General features: G+C 43.1%; 1 protein-coding gene across 1 annotated transcript in view; it reads right to left on the bottom strand.

Moving 5' to 3' along the window:
* Positions 1 to 24,658, bottom strand: part of LOC143940299 (serotransferrin-1-like) — a 72,062-nt gene that overhangs the window by 26,515 nt on the left and 20,889 nt on the right. The window contains exons 9-15 of the mRNA XM_077461518.1: positions 18,399 to 18,547; positions 15,702 to 15,792; positions 14,477 to 14,536; positions 11,603 to 11,785; positions 10,865 to 11,015; positions 3,210 to 3,292; positions 2,896 to 3,080 (exon numbers count right to left, since the gene is read on the bottom strand). Coding sequence (XP_077317644.1) covers positions 2,896 to 3,080; positions 3,210 to 3,292; positions 10,865 to 11,015; positions 11,603 to 11,785; positions 14,477 to 14,536; positions 15,702 to 15,792; positions 18,399 to 18,547 — 902 coding nt within the window. The remainder of the gene's footprint in view (positions 1 to 2,895; positions 3,081 to 3,209; positions 3,293 to 10,864; positions 11,016 to 11,602; positions 11,786 to 14,476; positions 14,537 to 15,701; positions 15,793 to 18,398; positions 18,548 to 24,658) is intronic.

Here is a 24,658-nt window from a genome sequence, read left to right as displayed (position 1 = left end):
AGGGCTTCCATCCTCACCCAGTCTTCCTTCCACATTGGCGGGCTCTGGTCCTTTGATTGGATGAGCCGCGATGGCGTCACTCCCGTAATTGCGCACAGGAGCCGCTGTTCATGGCACAAGACTGAAGGAACAGCAGAGGTATGCCCTTCCTTCAGACATTACCAGTGGCTTCGCAAGTAAATATCTTCTAAACGGTGCACGTTTAGGAGATATTTACTGTACCTATAGGTAAGCCTTATTACAGGCTTACCATTAGATAAAAATCAACCAAGAGAGTTTACTCCCACTTTAAAGGCATTATAAACCTTCCTACATGCACCTTTTGTTTTTCACTTGCATACGATGTGCATTGATCATGTAGTTTCATGGTGTCATTTGCTGATCTGTACGTACAGGTTATAGTAGTATAAATCTTCACTTTCCTATGTCAGAAGCTTCTGTCTGTGTTCAAACATGAGACATGTGTGGCACAGCAATGCACAGGTTAATGCATGACCTCTTTCTAAGATCTGACACTTACTTTGAAGAAACTACATATCCCACAATTCCTGTGTCTCTCAATCTTGTGTTCTGAAGGTGAGAGCTAGTAATTAGATCTGAAACAAGCACTAGCAGACAGAGCAATGAAGGGAAGAGATGTGTTTTCATCACATTAGCACTCCCACATTTGTGATGCAACACAGAGGACATGAAGGGTCATCGACTGGATTCTGCATGACCCAGAACAATAAGTTGTCTGTCCCTTTTTGTAAATAGGGACAAGCTAGGTGAAGGAATACATGGATAAAGGGGCATTTATCAGTCATGACACTACAAACTACAGCCATAAAATGCAAGCCCATCATTAAAAGGTATGGGAAAAATGCACAGGGAATATAACTACAGTGATATCTAGTTAAAATAACAAAAACATTTGAAAGTGTACAATGCCTTTAAATGTCTTATTGGAAATCCTTTTTAAATGGCCCTTTACCAACAGTGGATGTCATATATTTGACGTTTTGTCTGTCTGATATGGTATCGGTTGCTGTTATTTGGCTATATGTTTATGCAACTTGTTTACACCTTTTTCTCCCACCAATTGTGATTACCAATGGATGTATTATTTTGCTGCTGGTAATTGTCTGCTATATTTAAAGGCTTATAGGCTAAGTTCCCCTTCTAAACATGTTAAATGTTCCACCTGTACTAATGGTGGGACATGTAACATGTCCAGGCTCCTGACTCCTCTCCCCCCGGATACCCCCCCCCATCAATGACAGTTGGCAAGGGATCTTCTCCCCGCACCCACGGCCACGTTATTTATTCACAGAGTTCTGTAAATGAATGAACTACCAATACCATCAGCCACTGCAGCCGACAGCTTTTAGATTTCAATGAACTGAAAGGGTGCTGGTGAGCGCTCTCATAGTTTATTGATTCTTCCTGCAAATCAGTAACTACATGCCTATTACATAACTGACTGTGAAGGCCGAAATGACCAGGGTGGCCTCTTGCGCAATTCCTGCCCAAGCACCCCTGGTAGTGAAGACAGAGACTGCTAGGGCAGTGGAAAGGCACAGGTGTCAGGAAGCTGTTGTTGCTGAAGCTTTGAACACAGGAGTTCTTCCAGTGGTAGTATGGAGTCTGGTCACAAGCCTTGTTCAGCAGCAGCCAGGCAGCCAGGCAGACAGGTACAGGGTCAGGATCAAGTTCAAAGGTCAGAAACAGTCAGAAGTCGGTAACATGCTTGCAGCAAGGCACTAAGTCAAGAGGCGGAGATATAGTTAGAGATCCAAGCCAGGGTCAGTAACACAAGCGAGCAGCAGACATAACAGGCAGGGGTGATCCAAGAGTGGTGTCAGACATAGCCGGGCCTGGGACAAGTTTAACAGACTTTCAAGAACCAGGAACACAGGAACCAGAGCTAAAGACAATCCATCACTGAGGCCAGGCAGACTCTTAGTTTAAATAGGCTGCTGGGCACCAAAATCTGCTGATGTGTGTGCCAGCCTATGTGTGCCTGCACATATGCACAAATGCTCATCTGTGTGCGCATTCTAGTCCTTGCCCATCATGTTAGGCTTCCATGCTCATGATCCTGCATATGCGCATAAGAATGAGCACCTGCTGCTCAGAAATTAGCATCTGCTGTATGAGATCCTTGACACTGCCCATATCGGAAGTACAGGTAGACAGTGTACTGAGAGTCTGCAGGATCCTGGCATTGCACCCACAATTTGCTGATTGTAAGTGCAATGCTTTACAGGCTGCAGTGTAAAAGAATAAAAAGTAAATGCACTTTTTTTTACCTACAAAAAGATATGCATTATTTTTCAATAAAAGGTGAACTCGTTCTTTAATACCTTTGTTGTGTTCTTTTCACTCAAACAATCATGCAAGCCAATAGACACTAGCCAGGGGTTTTGTCCGAATGCTTAAACGCTTTCCTGTTTGGCATCCTGTTCGGCAGGAGCTGGAAATCATATATATCTATGCAGAAGGGATATTTCTACCTCTTCTATATATGACAGCTTCCCACTGTCACTGGTTCAGAAGGAAGCCACCTCATTGTAAGTTCAATGTCCATGCATCCACAGTGCCCACCAACCACCAAAAAAAAAAAAACCCAGAGACTCGGCACACACATCAACCCAATGTTCTTTGGCTCTGATGTACAGCAGAGGTAATAAACACACTAGCATTCATATCTAAGGCTAACACATTACAACTCTTCCTTGCTTGCTTGTGTCTATTATTACCTTCTACAAGAGGTGTAGTCTGTATCTTTACTTTATACCTCACCTATACATATCTTGTTGGGTTCTGGTCAAACCTTTCAATATTACTAACCAAATTATTCAGCTATACCCAGTTCTTAAATAAAGTATGCTTTACTAGAGTAAGGTTTCTTACCTGGGATTTCATTAGAAAGTCTTGGATCTTTGCAGTAATTACAGGGCGTGTCATCACTACATTGGGTGGGATCGCACCCAAATTACAGGTCTCCCATTCTGTCAGTGGGACTCTTTCACCATTAGGACACAACAGTTCAAAGTCTGAAGCACTATAGCCAAAAGCCCAACCAGAAGATTCCATATCTATAGCAAAACATGTGCTACGTTATGTTCTTTTAGCATTAAGAATGAGCAGAAGGTTTTGAAAAAGAGGGCTAAAGGATTAAAGTGTTCATGGTTTAATATTCAAAAGATGAAGATGAAGCTTCTTACTTGCAATATTATTTAGGAGTGAGTGGTGCTCCAAAAATGCAACATCCCCATAACTGCGCCCACTTGGGTCTCCAACTAAACACCTAAAAGCATCATCAGGTTAATACAATAGAAAAATGCATAACAAAATTTTGTCTTATATATAGCAATATTTCTATCTTACAGTTCTGCAAATATAAAGATAAAGTGCCAGAGATCAACACTTGGTAAAATGTGCAGCTTTTAGAGTCTGCTGTATTTCCTTTAGGCCCCTTTCACATGGGCATTCTGATCTCATCTACCTCAGGCGGACCTGATCGTAAGCTCCATGCAGCCCTATGGACAGTCAGATGTAAATGGACTTGTGTCAGATTACCTCTGAGTCAGTTGAGGTTCATAAAAAAAAAAAAAAAAAAAAAGAAAAGGTACTTTGTCCTTTTCCTTTTTTCTAAAAGTAAACGTGACAGATCAGAGGTAGTCTGATGTAAACAGATAGCTGAGTCCATTTACACCCAGCAGCCTATAGAGCTGTAATTTCCATCCCATTACACTCTGAATCAACAGAGGAACTGTTCATGGATCCCTTGCTGATCCGGATGCACTCCACTCCATGTGAAAAAAGCCAAGAGCACTTGTTGAGCAATGTAAGGCCGCGTACACACGCGCGGACTGTTCGCCCAACCTTGTTCGTCAAACAGTTTCGGCAAACAGTCCGCTCAAAATTAGCATGGACGGACATGGCCACACACGACGAACGAACAGTTTGCTGAAACCGTGCGCTATGACGTGAACGGCACGTACGACGGGACGAAAAATACGACGTCCTATACACTGCATTATAACTTTCGGCGTGTAAATCCTTTCTGAGCATGCGCGGAACTTAGTTTGACGAACAAGCCTACACACGGGCGGACTGTTCGCTGAAACAAGGTTTCAGCGGACAGTTTTTCGGAAATTCCGTAAAACCTTGTTCGTCAAACTGTCCGCTGAAACTGTCCGCTGAAAGCCCACACACGAGCGGACTGTCCGCCCAAACACTGTTCAGCGGAGAAAGTTGGGCGAACAGTCCGCCCGTGTGTACGCGGCCTAACAGTTTAGAAAAGCAACAAGTTACCAAATAAAGGACAACAAAAATTTACAGCGTTTGCTCTAAATGTGCATGAAAGAATTAAAAGTTGAAAATAAAGATACATATCACCAAAACAATTAAGACATGTCAAGGCATTGACACAGATCCTTTTTCCAGACATTAGAACTTTCTTGAAATCAAATCAATATTTGGTGTGACCATCCTTTGCCATCAAAACAGCACTGATTCTTCTACGTACACTTGCACACAGTTTTTGAAAAAATTCGGCAGGTAGGTTTTTCCAAATTTCTTGGAGCACTAACCACAGATCTTCTGTGGATGTAAGCTGTCTCAGATCCTTCTGTCACTACATGTAATACTAGACATGTCTGATGTTGAGGGCTCTGTAGGCACTAAACCATTACTTCCAGGACTCCTTGTTCTTTACACCGAAGAAAGTTATTAAAGCGGAGGTCCACCCTAAAGTGGACCTTCCGCTCATTGGAACCCTCCCCCCCTCCGGCGCCACAATTGGCACCTTTCAGGGGGGAGGGGTGCAGATACCTGTACAGTACAGGTATCTGCACCCACTTCCGGGAAAGCTCTCTGCGGAAAGGGGCGTAGATTACGCCCCTTTCCAAAAGTCCCCCGCTGCCTGCTGGGAAACACACAGCTCCCAGAGGCAGCGGGTCCATCCTTATTGCGCAGCGCGACTCGTGCATGCGCAGTAGGGAACCGGGAAATGAAGCCGAAAGGCTCCACTTCCTGATTCCCATACCCAAGATGGCGGCGGCAGCACCCGAGAGACGATCGAGAGATCGGCTTCGGGTGCCGACATCGCGGGCGCACTGGACAGGTAAGTGTCACTATTTTAAAAGTCAGCAGCTGCAGTATTTGTAGCTGCTGGCTTTTAAAAAAAAAAAAAACGTGGACTCCCGGCGGATTCCCGCTTTAATAACAGTGGCTGTATGTTTGGGGTTGTTGTCCTGCTGCAGAATAAATTTGGAGCCAGTCAGGCCAGTCACATGCCTTCCTGATGGTATGGCATGATGGATAAGTATCTGCCTGTAATTCTCAGCATTGAGGACACCATTCAAACTGACCAAATCTCCAATTCCATTTGGAGAAATGCAGTCCCGAACTTACAAGGAACCTCCACCATGCTTCACTGTTGCCTGCAGACACTCATTATTGTATCGCTCTCCAGCCCCTTGGAAAACAAACTGCCTCCTGCTACAGGCAAATATTTCACATTTTGGCCAATCCAGAGCACCTGCTTCCATTTTCTGCATCCCAGTTCCTATGTTTTTGTTCATAGTTGCGTCATTTAGCCATGTTGGCTGCTTTTTTGTGCTTAACCTCTTTATATAGCTTTGCGGACACAATTCTTCCATGAGGGCCACTTCTGGCCAGACTGCTCTGGAAAGTAGATGGGTGTACCCGAGTCCCACTGGCTTCTGCCAGTTCTGTGCTGATGGCACTGCTAGACATCTTCTGATGCTGAAGGGAAGTAAGCATGATGTGTCTTTCATCTGCCGCATTGTTTCCTTGGCTGACCACTTCATCTACGCTCCCCAATGTTGTCCGTTTATTTGTGCTTCTTCAAAAGAACTTGACCAGCACATCTTGAAATCCCAATCAGCTTTGAAATCTTTGCCTGGGAGAGCCCTTGCTGATGCAATACCTTGTGTCTTATTGCCATGCTTAGTCTGGCCATGGTGTATGACATGTGGCATGAAACTGCATTTTACAACCTCACCTTAGTAGAAGAGTTTGGCTGATCCTCACCCAGTTTTAAGCCTCCTACACAGTTGTTTCTGTTTCAGTTATTGACTGTATTTGAACCTACATATAAAATTAATGATCATTAGCACCTACTTGGTATAATTGACTAGTCATACACCTGACTCTAATCCTACAAAATCCCTGACTTTGTGCATGTGTAAGGCCCTTTTCTTGTGGATGACATGTCTGTGTCCGCTCTGCTATGCACAGCCTGCTGTTCTCTATGGTGTGGTCAGATGGAAATGGACTGCCTTTCCCTATGCACCTGACTGTCATCCGGTCCAGCAGACTGATGAGGAACGGATCCCCAGCCGTCTGTTTTTGGCATACCGGATTGGGTGCAGGTGGGTGTAAATGGACACATGTCCCTTTACATCTACCTTCCCATAGAGAATAATGGGTGGTCCAAAGAAAAATGGACAGACAGACCCGAGTGGTCTGCTTGTGTGAAAGGGGCCTAAGAATTGATGCTAGTCTGAAGCCAAAGGGTAGTCACACCAAATAGTGATTTGATTTAGATTTTTCTTCTGTTTGCTCACTTTGCATTTTGTAAATTATTAAACAATTCAAATATTTATTTTTTAAAACATTCTTACTTTGTAGTAGTGCACTGGTAAAATGCAGTTCCCAACCATCTTATCGCTATTCCCCAGAGACTGGCTTAACATTGTGTTTTTTTGTACAACCAATGGATTAATGGGCACAGCTCTATTGTCATTACAGTGTATAAATAATAGGGAATATTGAATTCACATTTCAGTTTACAACCTTAATGCTGTATGGTGTGGTAGAAAGACTGGCACATAGGCCACTGAGGGGTTATTGCATATAAAATAGAGACTGTCTGCTGAGGGCTAAATGTACACATGGGGTTGACTGGCAACCAAGGTCTTAATGTACATAGGCTGGGAGCTAGCCACTGAGCTATTAATACATGTGTGTTAGGGACTGCCCACACTGAGGGGTTAACATTCAGACACTGAACACTGGTCACTGAGATATAATCGCGCAGAGACTCGTGTGAAAATTATTAGAGATTTTGTGTACTAGAGTCGATGTCTCACTGCTGGCATGGATACTGGGAGGTGACAGATGAGTGCTGGGAGAAGGATAAAGAAACAATTCTGTGTGTTGGAGTTTGTATCTCACTGATAAAGCATGGTCTGTTTAGTTAAATTCAGAGCTAAAGGCAAAATCCCCACTTTAAAAAGAGTTTGACTTAGACCTTTGTAATATATAGTATGCAGTGTATGCAAATAGGATGTTCACTTTCCAAGGTAGTTGCATTTTGCAAGGGAATTTGCCCCAGAGCTAAGTGAATGTGAAGAAGTTTCACTTTGCAAAGAATACTTAATCATGCACAAAGAATACATTAGAAAGAAAAAATGCGGCAGTTTGCTTTATGTTAGTTCATGGTACTTCACAACGTCATATGCCTTAGACAAACTTTGATTTATGTAATCACTACTTATCGTTTATAGTTAGGATTGGGATCCTCCTATCCTCTCGTGGTAGGAGAGAGAGGTCTGTCCACATGGTCTGAATGTCTTGGATAGGGAAGGAATCCCTGCTGTTACAATATGTTGAGATATCTCATTGTTTCATTTCCTGATCTTCTTGGACCATGTCTGATGACCTTGTCCTTGCTCTTTTTGTTTGTTTATTCTCTTTTTACTATTATTCCTTTTTGATGTATTGTCAAATATTCTAAGTACTGTAAATAAAGATTATACAAAAAAAAAAAAAAAAAAAAGCATTTTTGCTTGCAAATGTTTGGATGATGGAAGTCAGCAGAGCTTCACTAAGCTCTGAGGCAAATTACCTTGCAAAGTACAACTTCCCTTGCCTTTAGAAAATCAACCGCTTAGATTACTACACTGCTGTCAGATGAGAGGCACTGGAACATGTTGGGTGGACAATTCTATGTACGTTCAGTTTTATTCAACCTCAGGGCTTTGTATGACCAGTTGTTCCTCTAACCAAAGCAATTAGGTTTTGCAAATACTGCTGTAGCATTACGTAGATGTTTACATATATGGTTAATTTTTAAAGGTTGTAGGAGGTGTGAGGGGTTAGCTCGGCAGCGGGTGTGTGTGACCCCCTGGATAGGTTCACAACACAAAATCAGGCACAGCAGACAGCGTTGTAGGTGCAAAAAAAACAAAAGATGCGGTTTATTTATGCTACATGCAGTGAAACATATAACAGCCAAACAAAAATAAAACATGAAAATAAATCCTGGTCAGCTTGACCTCTAATTACACACTTAGATTCCCTATCTAACAACTGAGTGCAGCCTTGTGCTGCACCAGTCCCTGTCTCTGTTGTAGAGGTTTGCCACACAGGCGTTAACTCACCGCACAGAACAGGTGTCACACTCCCCAGTCTATACAACACAAAACTGGTTCCAGGATGGAGCATCTCCCTAAGCATGCTGGGGTTTTTTGTAGAGGTCTTAATGAGCCCACTTACTTCAGCTGGGCTCATTAACTCTTCCCCTCTAATTGTAAAAGTCTGCATAAAGCCTGAATCTAGGGCACACATATTTCCCATCCTGGATACAACCAGGTGACTTTACCTGCGTGCTGCCACAGAGGCAATAGCTGATATAATCCTATGACTATATACTAATGCATTTTACACATTTTCACATTTTTCAACAGTAAGCTAAACAAAAACAAAAAACCATACACAAATATTCAAAACAGTGTAAAGCTGAACTCCAGAAAACTAAAAAGTTCTCACTTTTGAGGCTAGACCTGAACTGCAAGGGTTAACTGCTTGATAAGTCTAGTCTAGGAGCATTTTTACTTACCTGATGCCCCCACAAACGGCACTTCCCTCTACTCTGGCAATGGACTGTCCCTTGGCGTCCTCACATTCAAAGGCAGTACCATTTGCCCTGCATTGGTCTTGGTGATGTCAGAGGCCCTTAAGCCTCATACACACGATAGGACTTTGTACAAACTTTCCCTTGGATTTTTGTACAAAGGGAGTCGGCCCTGAACTTGTATTGCATACACACAGCAGGACTTTTTCAGCCAACTTTCACCAAACCACGTGGTTTTTCTGCTCTTTACCGCCACCTTTGGTCAACTTCTGTATTGTTGTCTGATCTTTTGCATTGGTTCTGAGCATGCCTGTTTGCACTTTGTACAAAAGTCCTATGGTTTTCTGTACACACGATCAGACTTTGCTCCATCGGACTTTCGTTGCCAGAAAGTTTGTCCGTTCGCACAGCCAACAAAAGTCAGATGAAAACCAAAAAAGTTTGTCCGATGGAGCGTACACACAGTCAGATGTTGCTCCAAAACAGCTAATTTGCATGTTTGTTGTCAAAAAGTCTGATCGTGTGTATGGGCCTTTAGACTGCCAGAGAGAAGGGGAGAAGTGGCTGCAGGGCCCAGTCTAAAGGCCCATACACACGATCAGACTTTTTGACAACAAACATGCAAATTAGCTGTTTTGGAGCAACATCCGACTGTGTGTACGCTCCATCGGACAAACTTTTTGGGTTTTCATCGGACTTTTGTTGGCTGTGCGAACGGACAAACTTTCTGGCAACAAAAGTCCGATGGAGCAAAGTCTGATCGTGTGTACAGAAAACCATAGGACTTTTGTACAAAGTACAAACAGGCATGCTCAGAACCAATGCAAAAGATCAGACAACAATATAGAAGTTGACCAAAGGTGGCGGTAAAGAGCAGAAAAACCACGTGATTTGGTGAAAGTTGGCTGAAAAAGTCCTGCTGTGTGTATGCAATACAAGTTCAGGGCCGACGCCCTTTGTACAAAAATCCAAGGGAAAGTTTGTACAAAGTCCTATCGTGTGTATGAGGCTTAACAGTGTCAAAGAGCCCATAGGTGTGGGAAATCTAGTAAGTAACCTGCTTTTCACAGGCATAAACAAGCATTTAAAGAATTTTGTTGTTTTCCAGAGTTCAGTCTTAAAGCCCAACTCCAAGCAAATCGTTTTCTTTAGTTTTGGATAGAGCAGAGAAGTATAAAGCCTCATACACACGATAGGACTTTGTACAAACTTTCCCTTGGATTTTTGTACAAAGGGAGTCGGCCCTGAACTTGTATTGCATACACACAGCAGGACTTTTTCAGCCAACTTTCACCAAACCACGTGGTTTTTCTGCTCTTTACCGCCACCTTTGGTCAACTTCTGTATTGTTGTCTGATCTTTTGCATTGGTTCTGAGCATGCCTGTTTGCACTTTGTACAAAAGTCCTATGGTTTTCTGTACACACGATCAGACTTTGCTCCATCGGACTTTCGTTGCCAGAAAGTTTGTCCGTTCGCACAGCCAACAAAAGTCAGATGAAAACCAAAAAAGTTTGTCCGATGGAGCGTACACACAGTCAGATGTTGCTCCAAAACAGCTAATTTGCATGTTTGTTGTCAAAAAGTCTGATCGTGTGTATGGGCCTTTAGAATCTATGTCAACCTTTGATGACTGTCTGTATCCTTGCTTGGAAAAATTCTGCCCACTTTATTACTTTTTGTTGGCTGGTAATGAGAGCACAAAGTCAGCACATTTCACCCAAAATAGGGGCACGCACCGACAAAATAAAAACAGAAAAAGATTTAAAAGCTTGGTCAGGATATTAATACTAGGGGGACACCTGACTAGGATAGATCAGAAAAATGATAAACAGAAACGTCTTTTACGTGGACCTATCTAATCTAGCTGGAAATCTCAATGGAAACCCACACATTTAATAGAGAAGTTCTTTTCCTGCCCCATATAAAACTAGAGTTGAGCTTTATGCATAAAATACTTTTTTCAGGTATTGTTTCTCATTCATAGACTCACCTTAGAGCACCCATGTTGCCATAATAACGCTCGTCGTGATTGGCTGCACACCTCCCATTGACTCTGCCACCCTCCTCCCAGCCAACACAGACCTTACAGAGGCCATCATCTGCTCCGGGCATGCACCCCTTCCAGAAATATTTTTCATAAGCTGAAGGAGGACAGCAAAGCCAAAGGGACAGCTAAATAAGTTACCAAGCTAGATCATATAACCTGTCATACAAACAATCTTAAAAGACAGAAAATTCTAGGCCCTTGCACAGAGTTAAGCCTTGCTTACACTGGTAGAATTTCATTTTATAATTTTCAGTTGAAGCCAAATCAATATTTTTGACAGCTTTGACAGGAAAATTTGAAGGAGCAGGATGAATATCCAACAGTGAGTGTCATTTTCCTTCAGAAAAGACCACTTGCTCCAAAATCAAATGTTAAAAACAAAGAACTTTCAAACAATGATCAAATCAGCAATTGCCGATACTGATAAGTACTGATAAGAATTTTTTCTTTGAAAATCTGCTAGTGTACAGTATAGTTAGCTTAATTGTACTTTTTGGGAGATCATCCAACATGCAATGGGTATTATAAATCAGATGGATTAACTGTCAGAAGAAGGAATCAAATGCTCTGGTATGCTACCATATATTATGTAGATATCGAAAGATATTAAAAAGTGCTATTTAAACCAAAAAGGATATATTTTTTTTTAACATTTGGTGTTTTCTTCCTCTGTTCTCTTACCTGAGTTAATGTCACAGTCCCAAGTCTCATTTCCTGGTGCCCGGACTGTGTATTTGGAGAGCAGGAGCCATCCTGCAGGGCTATACATGCTACCATGGCAGGAGCGTCGCCCAGTCAGGTCAATCAGAGTCACTGCTTTCATACTCTTTTTGGTGACAGCCAGTGCATAGAGAGAAGGAAACCCTGAAAAGATACCAATATGATATACTTATGCAAAAAATTAGGCAAAGTTGAAAATATTAGAAATCTAACCATACTTTAATATTATTAGTTAAAGTGGATCCCGCTGCTGTCAAACAAATCCAGTGACACAGGAGCAGGGGGTGGGGCCAAGTCCCAATTTTACTGAAATTTTACTAGCATGCATAGAATATTTTGTTTACTTTTTTGAATAACAAGTACAAAGTCTAATGGTATGGAATAGTCTAAAGCACCCAGTCTGAAATCAGTTGGGTAGTGAATTTTGAAAAGAGCCGACAGAACAGAACTCATGTCAAATGTGTATTGCTGCCTTTGTCACCACTGAGATAATTAAAGTAGATGCAAACCCACTCTTATCCTTTCTAAACTACTGCAATATTGGTTATCTAGAAGGATATACATGCCTCCTGCATGTATACTTATCTGTCAAATGTCTCCCCTCTGTCTGCTATGAGACCCGAAAAACTGCAGATTTTGTGGGTGGGTCTGTTTTCCAGGGTTCAGTGGGTGGAGTTGTGATGTCAGTAGACTCCCCGCCCCCTCTACACTCCCGTTATCAACATGCATTTTCTCCTGTGTATTTCTTACACTGAACTTCTGCTATGATCACTAACATCCAGTCAAAACCCCAAAAAGTCCCCAAATGACTTCAGCATCATGCTGAGGTGTGGAAAAGCCAATCCTTGCAGAGCAGCAGAAGAAAGGAGTGGGAGGGAATTAAAAATTATACAGAGAGATATAAAAGATATGTAAATCACATGTCACTCACAGCAAGGGGGAGGATTTGACAACTATTTTCACTGTTTGTCAAGATTTATCTCACTGAACAATAAAAGAGGATTGCTCAGAGCTGGATTAACTCTTTGTGGCAAGACTGAGCTCAAATGATAGGAAATCTTATACTCTACATTATGACATAAAAAAAAAAAAAAAGAAAGAATTTTTGGGTTTACATCAACTTTAAACCTTTCTGTTTGTTCTGCTAAACACTGTCACTTAATAGAAAGTGAGAGAGTTGTCAACAAAACAAAAGGTAGGGCTAATCCTTCAACACCTGTTCCAGTAACAACTGTCTGAAAGGGGAATTCCCCTAAATTTGTAAAGATTTTGTCTGACTGCCTATGCTGTCTTTGAAACAGGAAGTGATGCTAATGGAAAAAAGTGTGTTTCAATCATTTCTTATTCTAAAAATGTTGGCCTTTACATACAGGTTAAATTTGTAAACTTAATTCTAAAAATGCTGCTGGCTTGTCATAATCCTATTACATAAATTAAAATGTTACAGTTATTCAGACCAAATTTCTATATCAGGCATATTATACTCCCTGTCTCCTCTTTCGCTTGAATAGGCTATCCTTCGCTGTTTTCTCTAGATGTACCTCAACAGATGGCACATTTTATCATATGGTTTGGAGATGCCCACATATTAGCGCATTTTGGTCTGAAGTCACTGCTTTCATTAGTTCACTTACTCAACTACCTAATATATGTAATCCCTTAAGATGCCTATTTGGGCATATTGATGATGATTCCCTCCCCAAATGTTCTAAGCTCTTTCTGCACTTAGTTTTATTCTATGCCAAGAAATCTATAGCAATCCATTGGAAATCCCAAGCTCCCACTACTTTAGCTCTCTGGCTCAATCTCATTAACTAGGCACTCCCACTGTCAGGGAAGACGGGCTTTCCATGTAAGATCCCGGCGTGCACGCATGGGTACTAGCACTTTAAGACACACACCTGTCACTAATACTGAAGTCAGGCGAGCTATTTAAACAGGGCTCCTTCAGAGGTTCATTGCTGTTTGGTCTGCAGCTTCTGTGTTGTTTCCTGTGTGACCTCTGAATCCTATCCAGCTTGTTGTTACCAGTGACTGCCTGCTGCCTGTTCTGATCCCGGCTTCCCTTGACTCTGATCCTGCCTGCTGATTCTGTCTGCTGATCTTCCGGTACTACTTGGCTTGTGACCTGACCTCCCTTCTGCCTACCGTCTATGCCCGATCTGCCTGATTAATACCGACCCGGCCTGTCTGACTCTGCATCTTGTTCATCCAGCCTGCTTCAGCTCCCAGCCCTGCAAACCAGCATTTGGTCCTGCTCGTGTGAGTTCATCCACCATCTGCCTGCTGATCACCACTACTACAGGAACTGTTTTACAGGCACTCATACCCCACCGTGCTCCTGTGGCTGCTGTATCAATACCAGTGGTCCGTGAGCCGGAGTTGTACGAGAGGCCTTCCTCTGCACGTCAGGCTCACATCCCAGGTACGTAACACCAACTATACAATTTGACATATGAGGCCAGGGATTGCTCTAACAAATTTCATTAGATTTGGTACCCATGGGTGAACTGGGACTATGCTATAACACCTGATAACACCTGATACCTAAGGTATTCTTAGGCGCTAGGGCTCACTTGCTAACTCTAGCAATATATATATATATATTGCTAGTAATTTGCATCTCATGTCCTCAACTGTATTTGTGCCATATAATTGCTCCTTCATTAATTGAGGATAGTGAACTGAATGGACATTCTGTTTAAACTAGATTTTCATCACTGAGCAATGTTTGCTCTAGTTACCTTTTCTTTGCCTTGTACTTATGCAAAATAAAAATACCTTTAAAAAAATATATAAGTTCAAATGTGCAGTTTATGAACTATGATGTTCTACCTTTCTCTGAGACACGATGAAGCAGCTTCATGGGATCTGAGAGGCAATCGGATCTCTCGCCTATGAAAATAAAATAAAACAAGGGCTGAAAAATATTCTATAGTTAGTAACCTATCTTACATCCTTGCATAAGAGTATATTTCACAGTTCAAGCATGTATGTAAAAGAAAATATACTTCAACTGTACTTGAAGTAGAACGAAACCTTCCTATACTCTACAGCCAAGGAAGCTGCCATCTTAGCCTTTGTTGATCTGCAGTTGCCATGGGGGGGCTGCACATGTGATCAGTTATAACTCTAAACATCTAATGGTTTGACAGTTCAGTGGAAATTAGAGATGAGCTCAGGCGTGTTCGGGATCCTGCCAGGAAGCCGTCACTGCACACGGCTAATCATAGGCAGTGAGACATTTCCCGATCTGTGCAGCTGCGGATCAGGAAATGTCTCACTGCCTGTGCTTCCTGGCGAGATCGAGCAGGTGGTATCCCAAACATGCCTGAGCCCATTCCTAGTGGAGAGCACAAGCAAATATGACAGTTATCATTCACGGCATGCCTTGACTAAGACTGTTTTGGGAAAGAGCCTACAAGAATGTTAGTTCAGTTAGTGACTGGCCGAGATGGGGGAAAGAGTTAATTTGTGTGCTGCTGTTCCCGGGCTTTTTGTTACATTCTGCCCACCTGTGTTATAAAGAGGGGGGAGGCTGGGGCCCAAGAGAGTGGGGTTTGCTTAGCGAGTTTTGGATTATGAACAGAAATGCTGTAGGTCTTTCGTTAGCAAGGGGGTTGATATACTGGGTCCCTCCCTGGCAGCCAGTTTCTAGTAGCAATCGGAACCGAAACCGCATTACAGAGATCCATGACCTGGTTATATGGTACAGGAGTAAAGGTGTCTGCACTATGTGCACGGCGGGATCCCATTCCGTTATTGGGAGTGAGGTGGCAGAGGTACGCTGGACTGGTGGAGAGGGTGAGAGCATCCCTCCTAAATGCAACAAACATCAAGTTAAAGTGTGTAGTGCCATGGGACAGCAATTTCCAGAGGAACACTGTACATCTTATTACTGCTCATTTCTAATTCGGGGAACTGGTATTAACACATTTTTCAGTTGGAGAGTTGGAGTGTCTGGTAAATCCCTCCTCATGTTTTAATATGTTTTGAACTTAAACTTAAACTTGAACTTAAGACCGTTTATACAATATCTTAGAACACTTTGCACACTCACCCCAGTATTCAACCGTAGCTGGTTGGAGACCACACTTTCCAGCAATGTAAGCATGAGTGGCATCTAAAGTTACAGCGTCTGCTTCGTTACTCTAAAACAATACCGCCAAAATAGGATGAGACAATAACACAGGACACCATATAAGCTATATAGCAAATAATTAAATTGGAGTTCCAGCCTAGGTGAAAACAAAAAATGAAACGTCAGCAGCTACAATACTGTAGCTGCTGACTTTTATTATAAGGACACTTACCTGTCCAGGGAGCCCGCAATGTTGCACCCAAAGCCCACCCATCCATCAGCTCCGGGTGCAGGTGCTGGCATGCTTACTAAGTGAAACAGGAAGTGAAGCCTTGAGGCTTCACAGCTTGTTTCCTACTGTGCATGTGCAAGTGTGTGGTGCTTTCTGAATGGTCCCATTGTCTTCTGGGACACACACATGTCCCAAAAGGCAACGAGGGGAAGGAGAAGGGCACAAAAAAAAACACATTAGTGATGTACCTGGCCACAATGCCATGGGACGGCAGTAGGGTGACCACATTTCCAAAATGCCATTCAGGGACACCCCCACCCCCCAAAAAAATATGTTTTTTGATACTTTTTTTGCCAAATTTTTGGGCAAAAAAAGCAAACAGTGGTAACCAGTTTAGACAGGTGGTATGCAATGTGCACCTGCTTTAACTAAGTCACTTAGTGGCAACGGCGTACTTTGTACATCACTTACTCTGGCAAGTTCTGCTGCCCCCCTCCATTCTGCTGCTATCCCCCTCCAGTTTTTCTCTGTGTCCCCCTCTGTTCTGCTGTCCGACAGAGGGGGACAGCAGAATGGAGGGGGACAGCAGAAGGGAGGGAGACACAGAGGAAGAACGGAGGGGGACACCAGAATGGAGGGGGACTCGGAGGAAGAACGGAGGGGGACACAGAGGAACAACGGAGGGGGACAGCAGAACAGAGGGGGACACGGAGGAAAACTGGAGGGGGATAGCAGAAGAATGGAGGGGGATAAAGTGTGAGTGTAACACAGACAGTACAGTACACTGTCCTGGTCGAGGACCTCGTGGGTGGGAGGAGTCAGACAAGGCTCAGGCTGGCTGGCTGCAGTGCTCAGGAGGAGAGAAGTTGAACAACTGTGGATCTGTCTGGTGGTGATGAGTCTGGTCACCATCACTGGCGTCACTCTGTGCGCTGCTGGCTGGCTGGTGTGGCTGCTCTCTCTCTCTCGGACTGGGTGGTGGGCGCGCACGCTACTCTCAGCCATAGGATGCGGGCGAGTGCACTGCCCACACTGACTGCCAGTGCCCACGTGTCTGTCAGCCCGCCCCTCAGGCCTCAGCTGATGTCACTGGTTTCTAGACACGGGCGGCCCCTAGCATAGCAACCAGCCTGGCAGCCAGCCAGCCTATGTGTCATGTGTGAGAGTCTGAGATGTGTTAAACTTTATAAGGGTGGCGGTGGATGGGCGGAGTGAGTCGGTGGAGTGGACTGGTCTGGTCACTGTGTTGTTTTTTTCATTCCGGGACACTGTATTGTCCCGAAATGAAGGTGCTCGGGACACAAATCTCAAATCGGGGACAATCCCGGGTAATCCGGGGCACGTGGACACCCTAGACGGCAGTACCAAAGAAAACATACCAAAAGGGTCTGAAAAAAACTCTGGAACTCTGCTTTAATAGATAAAACACTAAGTGCAAGTATTCAGCACTGGTACATAAGAAGAGAACAGCAGCTGCAATACTTTGATGTATGTATTCCATCTGGTAACATGAATCTTCTTGAATAGCTCTAAAAAAAGGGTTGCCTGGAAAGGATCATAATTTAACATAGATATACAATAATGGTACAAACTTTTTGGCTTGAACAGCCACACATTTGCAGATATTCATAATGGTCAAATTGGAGAGATCTGCTCCTAATCCTGGTCTCAGTTCATTTATCTTTAGGTAAGACTAACCAGGAAACACCTTTAAGACATGTGGGGATGTGGTATATCTTGACAGACTGCAAGCAGGTATATTTTGATAACATATTTTTACAATTATTCTGCCAACAATTTAATATAGCATGACTTAGTATAGCTATGTAACTATATGGAATTAGCCTCACAACTAATATTACAGACTAAACTCTACTTCTGTAACATTGTGATAAAAGTACCAGAACAATAAGGTAATTCATTTATAACTAAAAAATGTCTCCACATACCAGCTCCTTACCACTAAGGATCGGTTCACACAGGGGCGACTTGTCCAGGCGACTTCGCCGCCTGACAAGTCACTCCCCGTTCTGTACTACGGAACCGTTCTAATAGGAGCGACTCAAGTCGCTCCGACTTAGAAAAAAGGTTCCTGTACTACTTTTGCGGCGACTTCGGGCGACTTGCATTGACTTTTATACAGAAGTCGTTTTGCAAGTCGCCGCTGAGGTCGCGGCGCTGCAAGTCGTGCCGCGTACTGTGTGAACCGAGCCTTAGGCTACACTAATGTTCTTCATTCAATTACATTTACGGTATTTAGAATGTCTGAGAAATAAAAGTTTACCTTTTTTATCCTTTTCTCTCTCTTTTAAAGTTAAGAAACACGATAGATTTACTTGTGTTATCCTCGGTCTCTCTGTCATCTCCAAACCTAACGCTTCCACTATTGTACTAAATAAAGGACTATTCTCACCTACATTTCCTTAATGATGGCAAGTTCTTACCTTGATCATCTCAATGCATCCAGTTAGGGAAGTGGCTTGGACGCAGACCAGTGGATCTGACCTCACACTCAGTGCCCAATTTTCACATTTTCTTAGCTCCGATGAACTGATACAGCACCAACGTATAACACTATGATCAAGTGAAATACCTGAAATGGATATGTTATCTCATCTTTCTGACCGTTGTGTAGCCAAAATATTATCTATTTGAATTAATCATGTCAACCATATATGAACACTAATGCCCCGTACACACGATTGGAAATTCCATCAGGAAAATCTTGGATGGTTTTTCGGACGGAAAAATAGAGAACCTACTCTCAATCTTTTGCTGTCAGAAATTGCTCCAGCAACAAATGGTCAGAATTTCCGACCAAAAGCTCACATCGGACTTTTGCTGGCAGAATTTCTGATCGTGTGTATAAGAGGCATATTTATATTGTTAATCTGACTTTTACCAAGCATTTACTGCATCCTGGTGCATGATTGTTTTACCATCAGTGAATGTTTGGTGAAAATCATATTCACTACTTTAGAATTATGCCAATTGTTCCATAATATATACAAAAATAACAAGTATATCCCAGCAAAACATTTCCGTGATATCTGGTACTAGGGGGGCAAGGCAGTGAAGTCAACTTTGTGAGTATTTTTTATTGAATATTTTCTCTTTTTATAGTAGTGTTTAATTAATCTGTGAAATTCAGATGGAAATCTTTATATTTGTTTGTGTGCTATGGGTGCCTTTGGCTAACTGCATATATGTCACAAGAAGTACTTACCAAGGCCGAGATGCCGATAGCAGTTCGCCCTTGCGACTACATGCACCCCATCCCCCGGAGGTGGTACAGGGAGCGGGTGGCACGCACAGGCATGGGCCACCAGCAGGTGTAGTTCCTGAAGAAGTCTGTAGAACTGTGCAGGGGGTGAGCCGAGGTTCAGGAACTGGCTGAGGGTCCTGTGCAGAGGTTAGCAGACAATACGGAACATGGCAAGGGATCAGGCACAAGAGGAAGTAAACAAGTCCATGAAGCAGGCCAGGGGTCAAATCCGTGTAAGCAAGTTCGTTGGGCAGGCCGAGGGTCAAACACTTGTAAGCAGGTTGAGTAAAGTCCTGCTTACAAATTGCTGATGACAAACCAGCAACCCGTTTGGACGCCAGAGCCGTTTGAAATAGCCACACCATCGCGTACACCTGTGCGCCATTGTGCACATCCATGCGCCACTGTGCACACTCGTGAGCCACTGCACGCACATGTGTGCTATTGTGCACACGTGCACTGCACCATCGGGCCGTGCACGTGTGTGCGCTGAAGCACCAATCCGCATGCATGCAGGAGCATGGCGAGCATGGGTGGAAAAAGACCTTCTCTGACAATATATTTGGAGGTGCAAGCTTTCGTAACCAGTTTGTGCCTTAGTGATCAGAGGTAGATGTGGCGTTACTTTAAAGCTTACACAAGGGAAGGATTTATTTCTAAATTTACTGACACTGTCTGAGCTGAGCAAGGTTCCAGCTCCTCGCATGGATGCTGTGACGGGAGTCACTTTAGGCTGGGGGCTTGTGGAACCCAGCTTACGTTAGAGAATTCTGAAAACTCCTGGTCCAGCTCCTCCGGCCCCTCCTATGAGTAAGTCACCCTGTGTAAATTAGGGGCAGCTCAGAAACTCAGTCGGGTCTGCACTAACCCAATTCACCTTACAACCACACCGGACTCAGTATTTCATGTTACCCCTGTTATCCTGGGTCTTATATACGTGTTTTGTGTTGAAAGAATGAAGGGGCTCTTGCACTTGGGACAGTAATATTTCTGAACAATATCGCTCAAGAAATATATGAAGATAAATAAATTCCACCTTTCCAACTGTTGAAATATTGTATGAGTTTGGTCTCAAAAACTGCTGTAGACTTTTTACTAGATTGTTTGAGGTAAGGCTGTATCCCATTGTTCTATTGTTTCTGTCTGCCTTGGGAGCAATCTAATATGGTATGCATATGTGTTTCTAACATGTAGACCAGATGGTGGAGGGATGGGGGAATTCCTCCTCCATGGCGGCTGGTATCTGTACTTCTCCTCTCCTGCTATCCGGACCTTGGAGCCTGGTGGTGGTTTGGACATGTTCACAGGAAGGAAGCACAATCCCACCGCTGCCACCAATGTGACGGACCCCATACTCAAGAAGAATATAGCTGCCGTATATGGTTCCTTTGTCTGGCACCAGCACAATCCAAGGTCCCTTAGTCCACCCAGTCACTTGTCCGAGCTTCAGTGTTGGGTGGTAACAAACATAAGACTGTTTCTTCAAACACAGGCACAAAGAGATATACAATCGGGGACAACCCCCCCCCCCCCCCTCCCTCTTTGCATAATGACACAGGGCAGGGTAAACTATATTCAGTAACAAGAGACACACATGTGTATTCAACTATTCAGCAGTAGACCGTCTTATCAGCAGGGAGGGCTGTTGGAGGAATTCCCCCCTCCCTCCACACTGCCCCCAGTCTACATGCTAGAAACACATATACATCACATAATAGGTTGCTCCCAAGGCAGACAGAAACAATAGAACAATGGGATACAGCCACACTTCAAACAATCTAGTTAAAAGTCTACAACAGTTTATGAGACCAAGCTCATACAATATTCCAGCAGTTGGAAAGGTGGAATTTATTTATCTTCATATATTTCTTGAGGGATCTTGTTCAGAAATATTACTGTCCCAATTGAAAGAGCCCCTTTATTGTTTCAACACAAACCATGTATTTAAGACCCAGGATAACAGGGTAACATGAAAGGCAAAGACAAGAGCCTCATACTTAATACTGTATGCCTATCCACAAGGCCTTGCTAATACTATGGTTACATGCCAGATCCCTGAGGGTAATTCTACAGCTGAGGACCAGGTTCAAAAGCCCAGCTGCAGCGGAAGGATGTATCTTGGACCATTCCAATCACCCTTCCATCAGAACCCACCTTCACCTAGCCACCACCATGAATATCCTGAGCTGGCTGTGTGTTACCATTCCAGCCCCCTTCCAGGATCTACAGGCCATGCTATGTTGCCACGAGGTCCATTTCCATTACTCTGTGTACAATAGAAATGAGACAGAGGATGCAAGAAACAGCTTTTCTTGACTTTCAAATAATGCAAGAAACGTATGATAATAATAACAACAGTGGAGACTACTCCATGGCGGCTGCAGTCTCTTCCCATATTTAACAAGAGTGCTATTTGTCTCTCTCTTCCTCCTCAGGAGTGAAACACTTGAACATGATTGGTTTATATTCCCAGACCAAACTGTAAAGATGAAATCCCAACCCTTTAAAGTGATGCTAAACCCACAACAGTAAAATCTGTCTGTATATAAAGAATAGCATTCTTGTTATGCTCACTGTGAAACTTTAGGAGTTAATCCTCTGCATTGTGTAAAAAGGCTGTTTTATCCTGTATGCATAGATCCTCCCCCTCCTGCAATGTCTACCATGGAAAGAACAGGCAAGGTAGCCAGCCAACCTCAATCTGCACATGCTAAGTTGGGTCTTTTATGCTGGCGAGAACAGTTTCTTGTTCTCAGAGATAGCCAGGTCAGATGATATTGACATCACACATGTGGGTGTGTATACAGGCTGAAAATCTCCACCTTCCTGAAAACTCTCAGCACTGAAGAAACTGTGTAGTTTATGATGTAACCGTGGTATACAGATCATTCAAAAAGGTATATAGTGGCAATATTTTAATGTAAAAAGAAGATTAAGGGTCCTTTCACACGGGGCGGATCAGTTCTGATCCGCCCCGTGGATGTCCGTTTGCTCAGCGGGGATCACTCCGCCGATCCCCGCTGAGCAGGGAGATGACAGCTCCGTCTCTGCACACTGCGCAGGGACGGACCTGTCACAGCGCCGCTCTCCCCTATGGGAGATCGGATGACGACGGACCGCAGTGCCCGTCGTCACCCGATCCGATCCGCAGACGGATGGAAAAATAGCTTTTTCCTCCGTCACACTTTTTCGGATCGGAGCGGGTCGGATGTCAGCGGACATGTCACCGCTGACATCCGACGCTCCATAGAGCTCTATGGAGCACCCGTTCAGGTCCGCCTGAAAAACTGACAGGCGGGCCTGAACGGATCGTCAGTGTGAAAGGGGCCTTATAAGACGTGGGCACTGTGGGGGGTGGATTAACTATTTTCATATTACTGGATTTAATAACACTTTAAGAGAGGGGGCACACAAAGGGAAAAATGTTCATTTCAACTCTTACATCCTCTCCTTACAAGGCTGACTGCTTTCCATAACTGCCTTCCTAACTCCAACCCCCTTTATTATCTCCAGAGAAGAGAAGTCTATACCAACAAGGAGGGGAGAATAAACACACAGCACAATAACATTACAAGTGTTAAATTAACTCCCTTTTCAAGTTAGCTTATTTTTTCAGGCATAGTTTCATACAAAATTAATTCAGTTCGCCAAGTGCATTTTCATTTCCTGCCACAATCCAAAGTGTGATATTAGCCTTAAAAATAAGAATACATATCATAGGAATTAAAACTAGCAGCATGTAAATAATACAAATATTCTCTACATTCAGAAGAGTTTATACATAAAGAAAGGAACAAACTGTAAACACTATTTAAAGTGGTTGTATACTAATTTTTTTAACTTTTACCTACAGGAAAGCCTATAATAAGGCTTACCTGTAGGTAAAAAAAATATCTCCTAAACCGCATTCCCCTCGGTATGCGCCGCTGACTGCAGCGGCGCATGCGCACAAGGGGATTCTCGGATGAAAGTCCGGCAGTGCCCGGACTCGGCCGGGATGAAATCTCCCGTGCGCATGCGCGGGAGTGGCGATATCGCGGCTCCAGTCACTTACAGCGCCGGAGCCGCGATACCCGGAAGAAATGCAGAGGGAGCATGTCAGCTCCCTCGGCGTGGATCGGGCCAGATGTCGGGGCCTCGTTCTAAGGTAAGTATTTCATAATGAGCTAGTATGCGGTGCATACTAGCTCATTATGCCTTTTGCTTTGCAGGTGGTAAAAAAAAAAAAAAATTTAGCGGGTTTACTACCGCTTTAAAAGGTTGGATCAAGCATGATGGAAGACACATAATACACATCAGTTTAAAATCCCACTCAGAATCTCCTATTTTCGTAATACACATCTTAAAAAGATTAATTAATATTGTCAACCAGTGTTGCTACTTTTGGTGTCTGTGACCACCTGATTTGGATCACTCGATGGGCAACCAGAGGAAAGTATGTACATTTTTTCTCACATGGTTTATGTTCATTTATGTTGTATCAATTAGGCTTTCTGTGCAGGTTCATTATTAGCCTAGCTTTAGATTTATATATGTGAAATGTTAATATCTGCACGGGTCATTAATGTGTATCACTAATTACACTCTGCGTTTTTTTGAATTTGATATTATCACATTTTTTTGTAATTTTATTTGACATTTTTTTAGTATAGGCCACCGGTTCATTACGGTATCATTTCATGCACGTTTATAAGTCTGGGGGACTTGACATGTTCTTAGCAGATTATCATATTTAGTGCTACACTTTATATACCTATTTACTTTCAGAGGAATGTATGTAAATGAGTGAGAATTAAAATGGCGCACATCTGACACCATAGAATATTTCTCACCTCTGGCAACCCTGGTTAGACCAATTCTCTCCTTCTCAAATGACCTCCTGCTTCCTTGAAATGTGATGGTTCTAAGTGACATAGCCTAGAACCCCTGGGATACCCGTTTTCCTCCCTCTTCTTTCTCCTTTCCTTGTTGGGTCTCTATGGGTTTCAGATGATCAACAGAGGCTTTGACCGCTTTTTTTTCTTCACCCCTCCTTAAAAGGGGAGTTTTTTGTTTCTCTCCCCCGGCCTCTTGCTCAAATCTTTTATTTGGGTTACAGAATCACTAGGATGCTAACGGATTAGTAAACATGATACTGACTCGATTGCTCTGAAGTATTTTCTGTGAATGTTCACCCGTAACATTTCAAACTGTTGCTTACCTCTCATTAATGGATTCCTCATAAACTTTGCTCTAATCCAGTTTTACTGTGTTATAGGATAGTTTCCACCCTAGCCCTAAATTTGGGAAGGATTATCTGTTCAATGTGTATTGATATGTTTTATCACCATTGTGACATGTAATGTTTCTACCTTTTCTACTCCTGAAAAATTAAATAAATTTCAGTAAAAGCATATTTCTGACCATCAGTAAAATGTGCAGCTCATTCATGCAAAAAAA

This window comes from Lithobates pipiens, unplaced genomic scaffold, assembly GCF_037356315.1.
Source record: "Lithobates pipiens isolate NorthernLeopardFrog02 unplaced genomic scaffold, aLitPip1_a1.2 Scaffold_3, whole genome shotgun sequence".
In the NCBI taxonomy this organism is placed as follows: Eukaryota; Metazoa; Chordata; class Amphibia; order Anura; family Ranidae; genus Lithobates; species Lithobates pipiens.
Note: the sequence above shows the minus strand (reverse complement) of the source record. Positions and strands in the feature narration are given on the sequence as shown.